Genomic DNA, 15,231 nt, shown 5'->3' with positions numbered 1-15,231 from the left:
ATGCACGCAAATTTAAGTACACACACTGCATATATTATAATATAATATTATATATTTTACGAAATTACGACAACTCGATAATATCAAAAAATCTATACACGCATGCTTATTATGATTTAATTAACATTGCTTCTCCCCCACTCTCGTTAATATTAAATCATATATTTCCGATGGTAAGAATGGTGCATACAAACCGGTCGACTTCTCTGTATATAATATCAAATTATTATCATTTACAACATATTATACATTTTATTTCACGATGTATAAGAGTTACAAATGCAGCGGATTTGTAAAAAACACGTGGTCATTATAAACTTAATATTATTTGTAAGTAACGTCAATCTTGTAGAGCGCTGTATGACAACCATGCGGTGATTGCATGATAAGATTTTTTCGTATATTATCTTTAACTCGGTTAAGATTTATGAATTATATAAAATGATTAAATGTGTATTTAATTTTGTTAAATTATGCTAAAATATGCAGTATAGATTTAATATAATACACCTACAACGATAATTTAACAATATTTTTCTAACTATTATCAAGTTATGACAGAGAATCATTTTACAATTTCAAAACAAACTGAATACAGTTACTTTTTTAGAAGTTAAATCTTTTTTTACTGAAAAAAGTTACTTTTTTTTTATAAGTTCATAGCATTTTTAATACATTTTCTACATTTATTGCGTCAAAAACAAAATATTGTTGTAATGAAATTGAAATTAAGACGTGGCAAACACTATGTACTTTTGTTGAAATATTCCATAAGACATATATTTTTTCGTATTTATATTAAAATTATGCATTATATCTAAACCCTGTGAAAATAAAAAATAGATTTGTAAACCATGTACATAACTGATAAAATATTTAAAAAGATATCGTAACAAAAAATACATTGATACATAATCCTAAAAATTAATTTAAATCGGAATAAAAACTGTATAGGATTGGATAAACGTGGTTATCAGCACGGGTACCTATATTTTGCGGTGTACGTAATAGGAATGAAAACACAGAAATTAATTTCGATGTAATCGTTTTATTTTCGTTATATTATTATAATGTTGTACAACTATATTGTCTTTAAAAAAATAATAAATTAATTAAAAAACAGTAACAAATGAAAAAAAATGATATGTACAAAATATTTTTTAAACAATAAGTATATAGCCATCAAATATGTTGTTATAATATATCAATTATGTAGGAAAGAAAAAAAATCTAAGGAGTCTAATTCAATATTATATAATAATAAATAATTAGTAAAATATTTTACTCGGTGCGTGCGAGTATTGGGTTTTTTTTTTATTGTATCTGCTAAAAATCGTAACGAAACGTCGCGTGTTGTGCGGCGTGACAATTCAAATCTAATGCACAACATCGTCGGCGGCGGCGGCAGCACGCAGTTAACGTGCTTATTAAAAATATAATATTTTTATTATAAGTATACACTATACGTATTCACATTTACGCGTCTAACATCCATAAAAAAATCTGATAACGTGTAAAATGTATAGAATATAATTTTAAACTCGCTCTGAGTACTAATATTATGTTCTGTTCGTATAATGTAATAATAATAATAATAATAATAATAATAATTTAATAATGACGTATAATATTATACTATACTTTATAGAAACGAACAAATATCTTTTTTCTAACATATATTATATTATACCAAATTCATTTGACTGTACATGTCCCACTGAGCCATCCCGTCTCCTAGCTATCACACTTGCTGTTCTGATGGGTGGCCGCAGCATTACTATTGCTCGTTTCGTTCAAATTCTTCGCTCTTGGGTTTCTGAAACATAACGAAAAATCATATTACGACGAATACTAAATCCCATTTGTTATTAATAGGTAGCAAACGTGACGAGCGCTCCTATATATTTATGTCACGTTATGACGTCTCTAATATAATTTGATGGCCAAGTACCGAAAGTTTAATCATAAATACTAAATGTTGTAGTGTAGTCATTCCATACCATATATTTTAAATCGTTTTAACTCGTGTTTTAGATTATTAGATTTTACAATAATGTGTTTTCGAGCAGTAAAAGGCTACAAGAATCAATGTTTAGAGTAACACTAAGCAAACCAAACTTGGTTAGTACTTTGACGGTAAAAAGGTGGTAGACATGATATAAATTTCAGTTTTGTTGTTAAAAATTTATTAAATTTGTAATTTGAATACTTAAAGTTTGAAAGTTTAACATAAGATGCATAGTATTTATAAGTTTTTTTAGCCGAGATTCAAAAAAAAGTTGAACAAACAACCACGCATATTTTTATGAGTAGGTATAGTTAAAGCTTAAATTTCAACGACATTGGATATTCAAACGTTCAATATTCATTTCTCCTCAAATGACTTATATTATTTTACTATTATTAAAAATACATATTAAATATAAAAACTTAAAATATTTTACTATTAATTTCAAAAATAATTATTATTTTAAAAATACAGTCTATTGGTCTTCGCTCAGTTCGTTTCGTTTTTCATTAATAAAATCAATGAATTAAAATTAAACACATCCATTATATAATATAGTGACCTATCAATGATATAATGTACTCAACACACTTTTAATTTAAAGAAGAAAAAGCTCCCTGATTATTTTTATTTATAGTTTCTGAGCTTATGAGATTAAACATAAAAAAAAGATTTAACATTAGTTAACCAATTTAATCACACTAATTTATTAAAAATATTATTTTATACCTACTTAATACTGGTGTGTAGTAAATGGTAATTCAAAATTATTTTTCATTACGACACAAAAATAACAAGTTCAGATATTTTATTTGTGTGCATTTTATATTAATTTATGATATAAATATTTTTAAACCTCATTTTTTATAACATACATTATAGTTGTTGTTTGCGCATAAATATAACTTATCTTAATTCAAACAAATAAACATTTAATACTTAAAATAAACATTAGAAAATACTGATTTTAGACTTAGTGTTAGATATTTGGCTAAATGATAGAATCAACACCACTCATAATAATATAGCACCGTAAAACGATTTCAATAAATAAAAAAAAAAAACATACAACTATTCATATAATATAGCTTTTTAGCCTCATTGATATAATGTACATGTATATATTGTAGTTTTCATTGCTTACTGTTTATCTGTAAACCACCGTTGGCTGAACAATTTGTTGCTAGTCAAGTTGAATTCCTTCAGCTGTTTGATGTCTTCGAACCGGGTCTTACCACCATTCCAGCCGTTATGGTCGTTTTTCAAACGATGACCTAAGCAAGGTAAGTTATACACAAGTTTTTATTACGTTTAAGTCAAGAGGTGCGGGTAAGACGCAAGTATATTAACAAATTTATCGGCGTATTATTATTTATTAGTTTATTACCGTTGTTCCCTCCTGGGTCATGAGACTTATCGTTGTTGGTGTTCAACGAGTAATTGTGATTCAACCTCCCCGAATACGGCGTAAATCCGTTCAACACGGATTGCACTCTGCTTTTGCTGTCCAACCTACGAGTGGTAAAAGAAAAGTGTCAAAACTCAGAATCGTGATACTACAACAGTATACAGTTGATGCTTACCCGTCTCTACTCAATGATAAGAGTTCCGATTGCAAAGGCGGTGGGTACGGTACTTCTTCGATATCCCCTTCGTCACTGCCTTGACTTTTTTTGTCCTTGGATTCCTCGGCACCATTTCCGGGCTCCCGGCACGTTTCAGACTGTAAATTTGGATTTGAAGCGCCATCCGGATGTCTCAGACTCGATATATTTTTACTACTAACATACAAAAGATTTTTATGTATTAATAATATTGTCTATTAGACTGTTTCGGCGAAACGTAATTATTGTGACGCTAACATGTGTTTGAACGAGTGAAAACGACTAAGCGTGTGTAGTTCTCCGTAATGCATCCACAGGTTGTTAGTCAAGTCGTCGGTGCTCGTCAAATTCATTCGGCAGTTATGACAAAATTGATTATTATCATTCTGAAATAGGAAAATCAAAATCGTCAAAAATTGTCCATCGAAATTATAAATAGTTATTAAATATAATATAAGTATGGGCAAGTAATATACTAAGCATAAGACACTCATACTATTAGAACACAAACGTTTTAAAAAAATATTTTTTTATTATTATTTATTATATTATATTTTTAAGTTTTGACCCTGTATAAAATTATACATTTATAACTTAACAATTATTAGAAATAACGAGTATTTTAAGTTAAATGGATCATCTAGTTGCGCGATATAGATACATACCAACAGGTAAGCAGGTTCGCTGGCGATACTGTTATTGTCAAAATCGTTGGATGCATGGGTAAAATCGTGATTCGTAGTCGGGTTTTCCGTGGTGCCATTTTTGAAAACATCGGACAGCGAAGCAGATTGCATGCGTGTAGGTAACGTGGAGTGATTGAAATTGTTAGGAACGTGTTTGGGGACGCCGACCTTGCCATTGTACAGCTCGTGTAATCGAGACAGTTGTTCATATCGAAATTGATCTAATATAAATACAAAGTTAAATAAACCAATTTTAAATTAACTCAATTATTGAGTTATATATTACTCGCGATACCTTTCGACGATTTTTGTTCGTGTTGTGTAGTTGACTGAAGTCTGTGATGGTTGAATTGCCTAAAAGAATTGCCACTTGGTCTTGAAAATACTCTATCGATATCGTTGACAACTGATAGCGAGTCTACGAGAAAAGAAAATATTAAATTGTTGTTTAGAAATAAACTCATTAGTAAATAAGGGGTAAAAAATTACAAGCGTGTACCTGTAAATGTAGACACTACAGTCATATTTTCTTGACTCAGAATTCTCAACGGATGTTCTTCCTGATCAACTTCTGGTAACGGATTTTCCAATTCTCCCATACAGAACGCGATGTCTTCTTCCGTCACCTATTGTATATGAACATGGTTTAGAAAACAAAATAATGAGATTGAGTTACGCATATCGTTAAATGTTTAGGTAAATACTTGTAAACAACTATCTTGAGTCGGGACAGGTTCATCGAGTTCTTCGACTTCGACAATTTCTAGTTCAATTTCTTCGTCTTCTTCATTGTATTCGTCAGAATTTGATCCACGGAGTCGTTCGATGGACACTACTAAAAAACAATGAAGTTCTTTAAACAATATACATGAAAAGTATGTTTTTTTTTCGGATAACTAAATGTTAATTTAAGAACCAGAAGCATTTCGATTCGTGATCACAAGAAATTAATAAAATGTTAATTCATTTACAAAAAAATAAAAACGACCAATGTATTTAATATTTAATATCATATAATAATATATTTTAATACCTCTGCTAACTTGGTGGTTGTTTTCAATTATCGATCTGGTGGCCACTGACATTTTTTCATCGTCACCGTTTTCTTCTTGACCACTGGCTCGACCTCTGGGACCCAATTCGTCCGTTTTGAATGTCGTGTACTCTTTCGTATCGCGGTGCCTGTTCTGTTTGTCCGTTACCTGATACACTTGATGTTCGACCCATTTTTTTATCATATTCTTCTTGTGGTAGTCCATGAACCCATAAACGTTCGCGTGCTGGTTACTGGTCCCGTGCATCGGTCCATCTATCCAAGTTTCACCCGCTGTTTTCCCGTCGTCGGTTTTGGACATCAACAGCGCCCGAGCGCCGTGGGCGCGGCTTTTGGATATGCGTGGCCCGTCGATCCACCTCTCCTCAGGCCGTTCCTTCCGGGTCGACAACGTTCTCGGATTTCGGACCGGCGACGAACGTGCGCTACATACGCCGTTTGGTTTGGTAGCTGCTTTGGCCGCGGGTGCTCTCGCCGCAGTGTTGATCGGTATCGACCGTTGTGGTGAAGATGGCGTCGACTTGCTCTGCCCCGGTTCTCTAAGCAATTTGTTTAACGGATGACAGCGGTTTTCCAAAGCCGATAAGCTAGGTATGTGAACTGGAGGATGTTCACCGTCTGTCTCTTCACTAGGCCCGACGTAGATCACTGTGTCGGCCGACTGTTCGCTGCTGGAAGGTTCGATTTCGCTTGACCCCGCGTTATTTTGAACTTTTGGATCGGTATCTCCGGAAGTCCCACAGCCGCTAGCCACACCGACAAACTAAACAAATAACACCTCTGAAGTTATAGCTACAACTCGATGTCAATAAGCAAACTATAATATATTCGTAAAAAGAATCAATCTCATTTAGTATAATTTAATTGACATAAATAAATTATTATACAAATACCTTAAATCGTCGTCTGCGCATTCGGTGTATCCGAGAAGCCAGCTGTACAACAGACAAAGTTTCTGTGTACTGTTGAGCGGTGGGTGATACGTGTGCGACCATTGCCGCGTGGCACGTCAACGAGTTCAAACAATCTTTTAAGAGTTGAGTGAGTTTTTGTTCTCTAAACAAGAAACAAACAAACAAACGAAAATAAATAAATAGATATTTCATTCGTTAACCGTATACCGGTAGATTATTCTGGATGGGTTTATGCACAATAAAAACGTCTCGACCCTTTAAACTTTAAGGTAAGGCCCTATGTTTCTGATTTAAAACGAATACATATAAAAGCCCGTATATATGAAATAAACGCACTATATGAGAGTTTATCCGGAGGGGAAATCTTGCCTTGGATTTCACTCTAATAGCCTAATATCTTAGCGAAACTTTCGTCACCCCGCCGACCTTATGAAACCACCACGTGATGTACGCCTTTTATTATTATCGAACTGCCGTCTACCCTCCAGGCAATATCTCACTTATATTAGGATTTTGGGATATCATATATTATATCTTCGGGGACGATGTTTTGTTATTATATTTTTGTCTCTCATATTATATACAGACTAAGCCTCTAGCCAGAAAGTTATGATTTTAAATATAATAGAAGACACGTAATACTACGATTTTTGGCTTATCACAAACCTGTGCGGTAGATGCTTTTGACCGTTAAATATGGCTAGTAGTACGTTTCCCAATCCGGAAAGGGTCAATCCACCGGAAGACTTGCTTCTTTCACAACTGCCTAGATCCAAAAGATGCAACCGACTTCGACCTCCAGCGACTATAAATTAATAAATGCGTTTGAAATTAATAATATTTATATCTATATAAAAAGTAATAAAAACCACCAAGTTTAATATAAATATTATTTAAACGTGGCTTTGAAATACAATTTAGTTTTACGTAGGTATAATGTTTTAATAATATATAGTTTTTTTCATCCTAAAGTCATAAAGAAATAAGAAATAACATTTTTTCATAAATTATACGTACCTACATGAGTGTTATTGCAATTTTTAATGAAATAACTTTTTTACGAACTTGACCAAAACAAAAGTATACACAAAAAATAGTTTTAACATTATGTTGTTTAAATTTTAAAATATGTTTCATAAAAAAAGTTGGTAGATTTTTATGCCGTATAAAAAAGTAGAAAATTACTTTTTAACATACCGATGGACTAAAATAATTTTTTACGTTCAAATAATAACCATTTAGTGTAATTTAATTACATAATGTTGGTTAGATACAACATTTAATTCGTGCTTAACACAAACTTTACAATACAATCCATTATCAAGTACAGTTTACATAAATGGCAACTTTATATAACAATTTAAATCAACAAATAGTTCTTTTTTTGAAATAATAAAAATACTATGTATAATAAGTATTATTACCTGCAGACGATCCGGTTGGCACGGTGTATTGGTAAACGTTTAACGTGTACAACATGTGCGACTCTGGAGAAGAATTTCGCATGTTGAGCGCTACATCCAAATAATACGCCGCTTTTTCAATGGTTTGCGCTCGTAGCTCGCTGTAGTGTTGCATCGGTGTTCCCAACACAGGGTCTTCTCCCCTTAAGTACACCCCAGGGCCCGGCAAATTGTCTTCGCCGTCTGAAAATTTTATTTTTATTTTAACATTTATTTAGTCACAAGCGGAACGTATGTGGGAATATATACATAAATAATACTATATAATACAATATAGCATAGAATAATAAGATATGTGATGTGAATGTTTCTCCCCAATTATTATTATTATGTTGTAAGCTTGTTCGAGTCACGAACCCCGCACGCGTACACCGTCACGTACAGTGAATTATCTATTCGTTCCGTCGAAAAAAAGTTTAAAGATATTATGGAAGACGTATAATATAATATATATTTGCTAATGTATATTATAATATGACACACACACACACACACACACACATACACTGCATGTGTATGTATGCATAAATCGTACGTACTTTCGCTGTATATCGTTTTTGGGGTTTATTTAACAATAAACATGCAGAGAATATTCGTAAAATATATAATAATAATGGGTTTATTATTTTTTTTTACATTTGTGCATGACTATTTTATTGATTTAGTTATTTAAAAAAATAATATAGGTACCTACTGCACTATTACAGTATTATTGAAATATTTGCATTAATTTAAAAATTATTAAACGACGACTACGAAATGTACGTATTAAGTGAATGCAGATACATATTATTTAAAAATTAATTTTTACTGATATTCAACTTTAAAAAAAAAAAAAAGAATAAGAAATTAAATCATAAGCCATTCGCTTGTAGTTATGGTATTCTTATTTAAGTATTAATATTTATTACCTACCATTAAAAAAAAAAAAAAAACATTAAATAATTTAAATAATTCATTTTTATTTCATTTTTAATTAAATAGCGGATAGCTTTATGTTATAGAAATTTAAATATTAATTGGATTTTGATAGGGTTCATATTTTTATTATACTCGCATAACTTATTTACACGTTATTATACACGTTTTATTATAGTAGTGTAGGTATATACTTAGTGCTGTAAAATAAAATATAAAAATGTTGTCACTTTTGTAGCCGGTATAAGTAAACAGAGGAATAATTAAAAATAGTATTTCTTGACTTTATAATATTAGTCTTTGGTTAAAAATAACGAGGCGGGCTAAGGGTTGAAAACTATATAATAATATACTTATATTGAAACGAGTGCCACGGCGGCCTAATCAAAAGTTGCGCTCCGCAGCGGTAAATGGGGTTTCGAGATTTGCCATCATCACCGTCGTTTATTATTACATTACATAATAATATATCATTTTATATGTTGTACAGGTATTATAATGTTTAGCGAGTTTCTCGTACGTAGATTTCAGTAAACGTGCTTAATGAAAATAACGCGAAATATCTCGTTAGGCGCGCGTTCACATTAATGGGCCAAACGTGTAAGTTAGAGTATAAGTGGTGGAGGATCTCCCCATTACAGCAGTCATGGTCGCTATAGATGAAGATGAACAACTCAAGAAACTGCAAAACAACATTATTGTTTTAAATTGCTTATTATAAAATATAAGGGAAATAGAATTTTTTCGACTTACCAACATTTCAATTCACTAGTGTATTACTATTATTGTTACTATTATATTATTAATAAAATATGATGCATAAAAGCTAAATATATATTAATTAGCAACTGTATTTCCGACCTTTACTTGGATTAAAATTAATCCTATCTCTCATTCGTTTTCCGTTTTACTTCATTTTAAATGCATATAATACAAAACTGTAAATACAACGAATAATTTTAGAATTTTTTACTTTTTAATTCTTGATATATTTTTTGTGTAAAAACAAAAAACTGTAAATTCAGTGAATGCTTGAGTCGACGTGAATTTAATATCGTTACGATCTGTATTCGTCTTTATGTGTTTACGTCAACAATAAGTCCAAAATTATGAAGGCAGATCATGATTGCAAATCATTAATGTAATTATATTTGTAAACGATTAAATATATAAAATTTCTATTAATTATTTAATAGTAATATAATCTGTAGACTGTAATCAATGACAGCTATTTAAATCAACCAAATAATTTTTGTTATTGTGAGCCAAAACTAAATTCATTTGTGAGTTATCATATATAAACCTATTTCTAAAATGGATTATTCAAAACGTACAATTTGTTATGTCATCCGTAAGTTAGACCAATACAAATAATATATGATTTGGAGACGTTAGGTAATTTCAAGCACTTATTTAAACAACGAAATATTATATACGTATTTGATTAAAATGCCGAAAAATTAAGAACATTATAAAAAGCTACAAAGGTATACTCTGTCAATTCCGTTCCCCATCGAAACGGGTAAGAGGAGACGGTTCCTTTTGCCCTTCCTTCGAAGTCTTCTCTGTGACGACTACGCGTATAATAACAAACGGGACGCGGTCTGCCGATGAGGTGTTCCGAAACGGAGATTTTTTTTTAAAGGGCCTTTGGAACACATGTAGGTGCCTGCAGTATAAGGTTATTATTATTATTATTATTATATTACACGTCGGAGTAGCAGCTGTGAGTTCGCGCTAAATCAAGATTAATACACGCCGTTCGGTCACGTCGAGTCTGTCTGCTGCCGCGGAGTCTCACACGAGATCGTATAGAAACTTTTTAATAAAAACGTCTCGTCCGCACCGCGTTCACATTCGTTGCCGTATATTTGTAGTCATCGTCGTCGTCGTCGTCGTTGTCGTCGCTGTCGCCGTCTGTCGACGCGACAAAGTAGGATTATTATTTATTTGCAACTCGCATCGCCCGCCCGGCTTATTTATAATCCTCGGACGAGGCGCACACGGGTCGACGCCTTTCGTCGTGCACCTATATTGCTGTAATATTATTATTATAATTATGCGTGCTCGTACGAGGTGCTGCTGTCGTCGTGTGCGTATGATATATTATGCGCGACGACGACTCGGGTGCGAAGTACGCGGCGACGGCGGCGCTAATCAAAAGCGATGGACCGTCGGCCGACGCGCACCGAGAAGAAACTCGGTTAAAAGTCCTCTCCCCCGCTCGTGTTTGAATATAATGTGCGCGCGATGTGTACCTACGACTGCGAGTGTAGAAACTTTGAGATTTTGCCTGCGCAAAGAGTCAGTCGTATATTATTATGTATGTTCATACTTCACGCGAGGACGCCTTCGTCAATATCTCATTACGGCGTGTGTGAACCGTGCACGCAGGATGGCCCGCGTAGCTTTCACCACTTTTCCGGGTTCATCATGACAGAAAACCACGAGGTTGTGGGTCACTCTGTATAAACCGCTCTCCGGTTTACCTATATATTATATATTTATATATATATACAACATTATGATGATACTATATTATGATAATATGTGAACGTGTGTAGGTCTTGCCGTATACGGTACCTACCGATCGTTCGAGACTTTTTACGAGTTTGATACGTCCCGCCGCCGCGACCACACGTACAATTATTTATCAATACGCGATGCACATATCGCACGAGGATATTATTAGGTATTATAACAACATTATACGATCGGATCGCCGTTTGCAGTCCACTATAGCCGTCGTCACACCATCTACACTAATATATTGTCTACTCGTATACAGAGCGATTCATCGAATACCTATACTCACCACTCCTCCATTTTTTATTAAACGAATTCTAATAGGAGAAGCCATCTACTGCCAAACCTCTTGGATTGAGGTAAAATATATACTTTCAAATTTTTGATATTTTTACACTCATTAAGGAGTATCGTGTGGCGATGTAAACTTCTATTTTTTAAATAACAGTCCTTTTTTTACTATAACTTATACAATGAATAATTATTTTAAAAACCGATGATATACCTAATTCAACATTTTAATGAGTAATTTTTAAGTTATGTATATACTAAGAATAAAATACTATAAAAATGGTTTTACAAAAATATCAAATGTAAAATATAATATTATATCAAGTGTTTATTATAATTGAAATATATTTAAAAATTATAAATTTTAATAGATTAATATTAATTTAATAAAATTTACCATAGTCCTCCTCCCATATTTTTTCTATTATCTTTAGTGCACAAATTTAAATAATTCAAAAACTACACTTTAGAATTATGGTTTTGATGCATTAATGTTTTCAGAAAAATAATTTACTAAACATACAGTTTTCAGTATAAAATAGGGAGGTTCTCAATTGAAAATTAAAAGTTTTAATCTTCATAGGGTACTGCTTAAGTAGTACAAAACAACTCAAGAATTTAAAAATCTTAGTATATTTAAACATTCCAAAAAATCAAATTTTAATCGAGTGCAATATTGAATATATTATAAAAGGGGGTGAGAATGGTTGATGAATCACTCAGCTGTGTATAGGTACTGCTGGCTACAGATTCTATTTAATTGTGCGATGCGACGACTAAAGAATCAATCCCGTGCTATAAAAATAAGTTCACGCAAGAAATCTTATAATATCCTGCGTGAATTATAATATTAGAGAACACATTTTTAAGTGTACACATATTATAGTTATTAACTTTTTTATATTTTGTATGTTCCAGCAAATAATGGGGATATAAGAGAAACATATTTATTTAATTTCAAATTTGAGTATTTTTTTTATTTTTGTAGAAAAAAGGGATAATAAAAATAATAAAATTAATCGTTCAATAACTTATGATTTTTTTTTTTTTTAACATTTTGTTTCATTTATTGATTTAATTGATTAAATTATTTTTTAGTTTTAAGATAAATTGTTTTGAAAGTTACCAATATCTATAAAACATTAACAAATATATTTTTATTTTGTTATATTATAGAAATGAAATATTTTTAAGCATTTTGTTTTATAAGTACGAAAAATAATTTTTAGAACTATTAACAGTATAATAAGTATCTATATTATTGTCAAATAATAACTAATAGAATATTTTTAAAGTTTTTTTTTTTCATTATATTAATTATAGACATCATATTTTAAACTTTTAAAGTAAAAATCCATTCAAACAAGATTAAAAATCTCTAATAATGTTTACTTAAATTCCAATAGTAATGAAAAAAAAAAATATCAATCTTTAATTTTCATCGAAGGGTTTTACAAAAATAACACACATTCCACTATTGTTAGTACAGTAATCCGTATATTATTTATTACTATTGATTCTTTTGTATCATATAAGCTATTAAAATTCCTGAAAGCGATTCAAAATATTTCGAAATCGCTTTTAATCTATTTAATATTGAAATATTATAAATTATTTGGTTCGCAAAAACAAACTGTTTGGACGCACCTATCGATTTTGATAATAATAACTCAGTGGTTTTAATTTTGTTCTCTCATTTAAATTATTTTATTGCTTTAGACACATATCATATTATGTGAAATATTATTAAATAAGCATTGGCACGAATTGGTAACAACAGTCGCGTGTTCAGAGAACGTTAAACATCATAAAAAAATAATATACTTTTTTTTATGTATATCGGTATTGTAATTAAACTTTCAAGAGACTTGGCTGGTTTGTAAATAAATGTGGGAATAACTAATTACCTAATCGTCTAGAATAATAAAAATAAGTCGATAAACAACAATTTTTTTATGTACGCGCGTGTGTGTGTATTTTGTTTCAGCACTACGAATTAAATAATTTCTTGCTGAGACAGACTTCGTGACGTTTAGTATTTCAAAAGTTTTCCGCGGCTTTATAATGATGGATTGAAAATAAAACTAAGCCAGAGTTGATTTACCCGCCGGGATTTTGATGTTTTCTTTAAACCAAATCTCATATTATACATTATACAGGGTGGGCGTTTTGAACTATAAAAATCCGTACCGACATATAAATTGTATAATATTCAAATGGTAGTCAAAACGACTGTGGTGAAAAGCTTATCTCGTAGAAAACGCTTAAAAAAGGGCGTAAATCCGTGTTACGTCTTTTCCCCCAACGCGCTCTTTAACGTAAGGATTACTATTTTTTTTTCCAGACTGTTTTCAACAGTTTTTATCCCTATCCCGAAATTTTTAAACAACCTTTGCCATTTCTATCGGCAGCCACGTCCCCTCTGAACATTCGAGCGATAAAAAAACCAACTCAACCCCTCCTACGCATACAACACGCTTTTATAATATTTATATATATGGTATCCGCGGTATAATACCATTTACCGATAATCCAGACATTAAAATTCTGAGGGATTTTTACCGTCGGGATTGGATTTAACGTGTGCACCCGCGTATATATATATATATATATATATATATATTCATGATACATGGCGCACGTTTCAAGAGTTTAATATATATATAATATGTACACGTAGATGGTACAGTCGTTTTGAGGGTTCCGGTGCGCGATGTTATCGTGGCGGACAGAAAGGCAGCTTTCTAAAGTCTAAATGGTCCCTGTATTTAGTACACGATATAATACTAAACTATACACACACATACACACACACATTTATATATATATATAAGTGTAATTACCATTGGATTGGCCGGCCAGCAGATCTTTAACGGGACTTGCGGGTCCGGACACTTCTACGGCGGACACGCGAACCGAAAAACGCGCCCCGGTCCTCGCTTTCTGCTCCTGTATGCCTTTGAACAGCCACGATATGGCGCACGGTATGATTCCGTATGATTGTGGGTCTTCTGGCGAACCAATCATTGTATACGTTTTACCTGCAACAAAAAGTAAAGTAATATATTAAGCATAAAGATTATTATTTGCCATATTTATATATATTATATTATATACATATAAATTGAAATATCGTTTTGCATATACGTAGTTTTATAGCCATATTATTTTTACGTTCTGTAATATTGATCAATCAAAATTATTTTTAAAAAAAACGCAAAATGTCTAGAGGAAAAAAATTTAGAATAATTCATTGATCAGTATAACTAATAATAGAATATAAATATTTTAAGTATTAAGATTGTTATATATGTATTATTTATTTAATTACACGTGTAATTAGTATAAATTAGTCATTGTAAATATTGTGTCATTTTCATCTATATTATTCATAAATACAATGCAATCATTAATCAACTAAACTACACTACATTCAAATGTATTCAAATATGCTTTATTTCAAACTTGAGTATTCAATAGGTAGTTAATTAAAATTAATTGAAAGCTTAATGTCTACTATAGCTTTTATCGTATTCATATTATAAGTACTCGCTTATAATTTCCTTTAATTATATTTAAGCAATTTATCAAGTAATTATTATGTATAAGTAGTTGAAATGTAAACAACATGCATTTTTTTTTACTTATTTTATGTAAAAAATAAACTTATAAGAGTTGAGATTGTTAGTTTGCGTGCATAATTATTGTAATTCTGTGATATTCCAATGATATAGAAAATTAAAAGACCGATTCATTATTCCTATTAT

The 15,231-nt window shown here is 31.4% G+C and overlaps 1 protein-coding gene across 5 annotated transcripts in view; it reads right to left on the bottom strand.

Moving 5' to 3' along the window:
- Positions 1-1,570: 1,570 nt before the first annotated feature.
- Positions 1,571-15,231, bottom strand: part of LOC112599637 (kinesin-like protein CG14535) — a 160,481-nt gene continuing 146,820 nt past the window's right edge. For 3 of the 5 annotated variants that reach the window (XM_025346621.1, XM_025346622.1, XM_025346625.1), the window contains 14 exons: positions 14,308-14,505; positions 7,691-7,912; positions 6,933-7,071; positions 6,246-6,408; positions 5,332-6,115; positions 5,003-5,133; positions 4,798-4,924; positions 4,594-4,716; positions 4,278-4,519; positions 3,871-3,998; positions 3,592-3,789; positions 3,396-3,520; positions 3,153-3,282; positions 1,571-1,816 (listed from right to left, as the gene is read on the bottom strand). In XM_025346621.1, the coding sequence (XP_025202406.1) occupies positions 1,735-1,816; positions 3,153-3,282; positions 3,396-3,520; positions 3,592-3,789; positions 3,871-3,998; positions 4,278-4,519; positions 4,594-4,716; positions 4,798-4,924; positions 5,003-5,133; positions 5,332-6,115; positions 6,246-6,408; positions 6,933-7,071; positions 7,691-7,912; positions 14,308-14,505 (2,792 nt within the window). In that variant the 3' untranslated portion in view covers positions 1,571-1,734. The remainder of the gene's footprint in view (positions 1,817-3,152; positions 3,283-3,395; positions 3,521-3,591; positions 3,790-3,870; positions 3,999-4,277; positions 4,520-4,593; positions 4,717-4,797; positions 4,925-5,002; positions 5,134-5,331; positions 6,116-6,245; positions 6,409-6,932; positions 7,072-7,690; positions 7,913-14,307; positions 14,506-15,231) is intronic. The other 2 variants (XM_025346624.1, XM_025346623.1) reach the window with 2 other exon arrangements.

This window comes from Melanaphis sacchari, unplaced genomic scaffold (assembly GCF_002803265.2).
Source record: "Melanaphis sacchari strain LSU unplaced genomic scaffold, SCAv2.0 Contig54_pilon_pilon, whole genome shotgun sequence".
NCBI classification, from domain to species: domain Eukaryota; kingdom Metazoa; phylum Arthropoda; class Insecta; order Hemiptera; family Aphididae; genus Melanaphis; species Melanaphis sacchari.
This window is presented reverse-complemented; position numbering and strand designations above follow the sequence as displayed.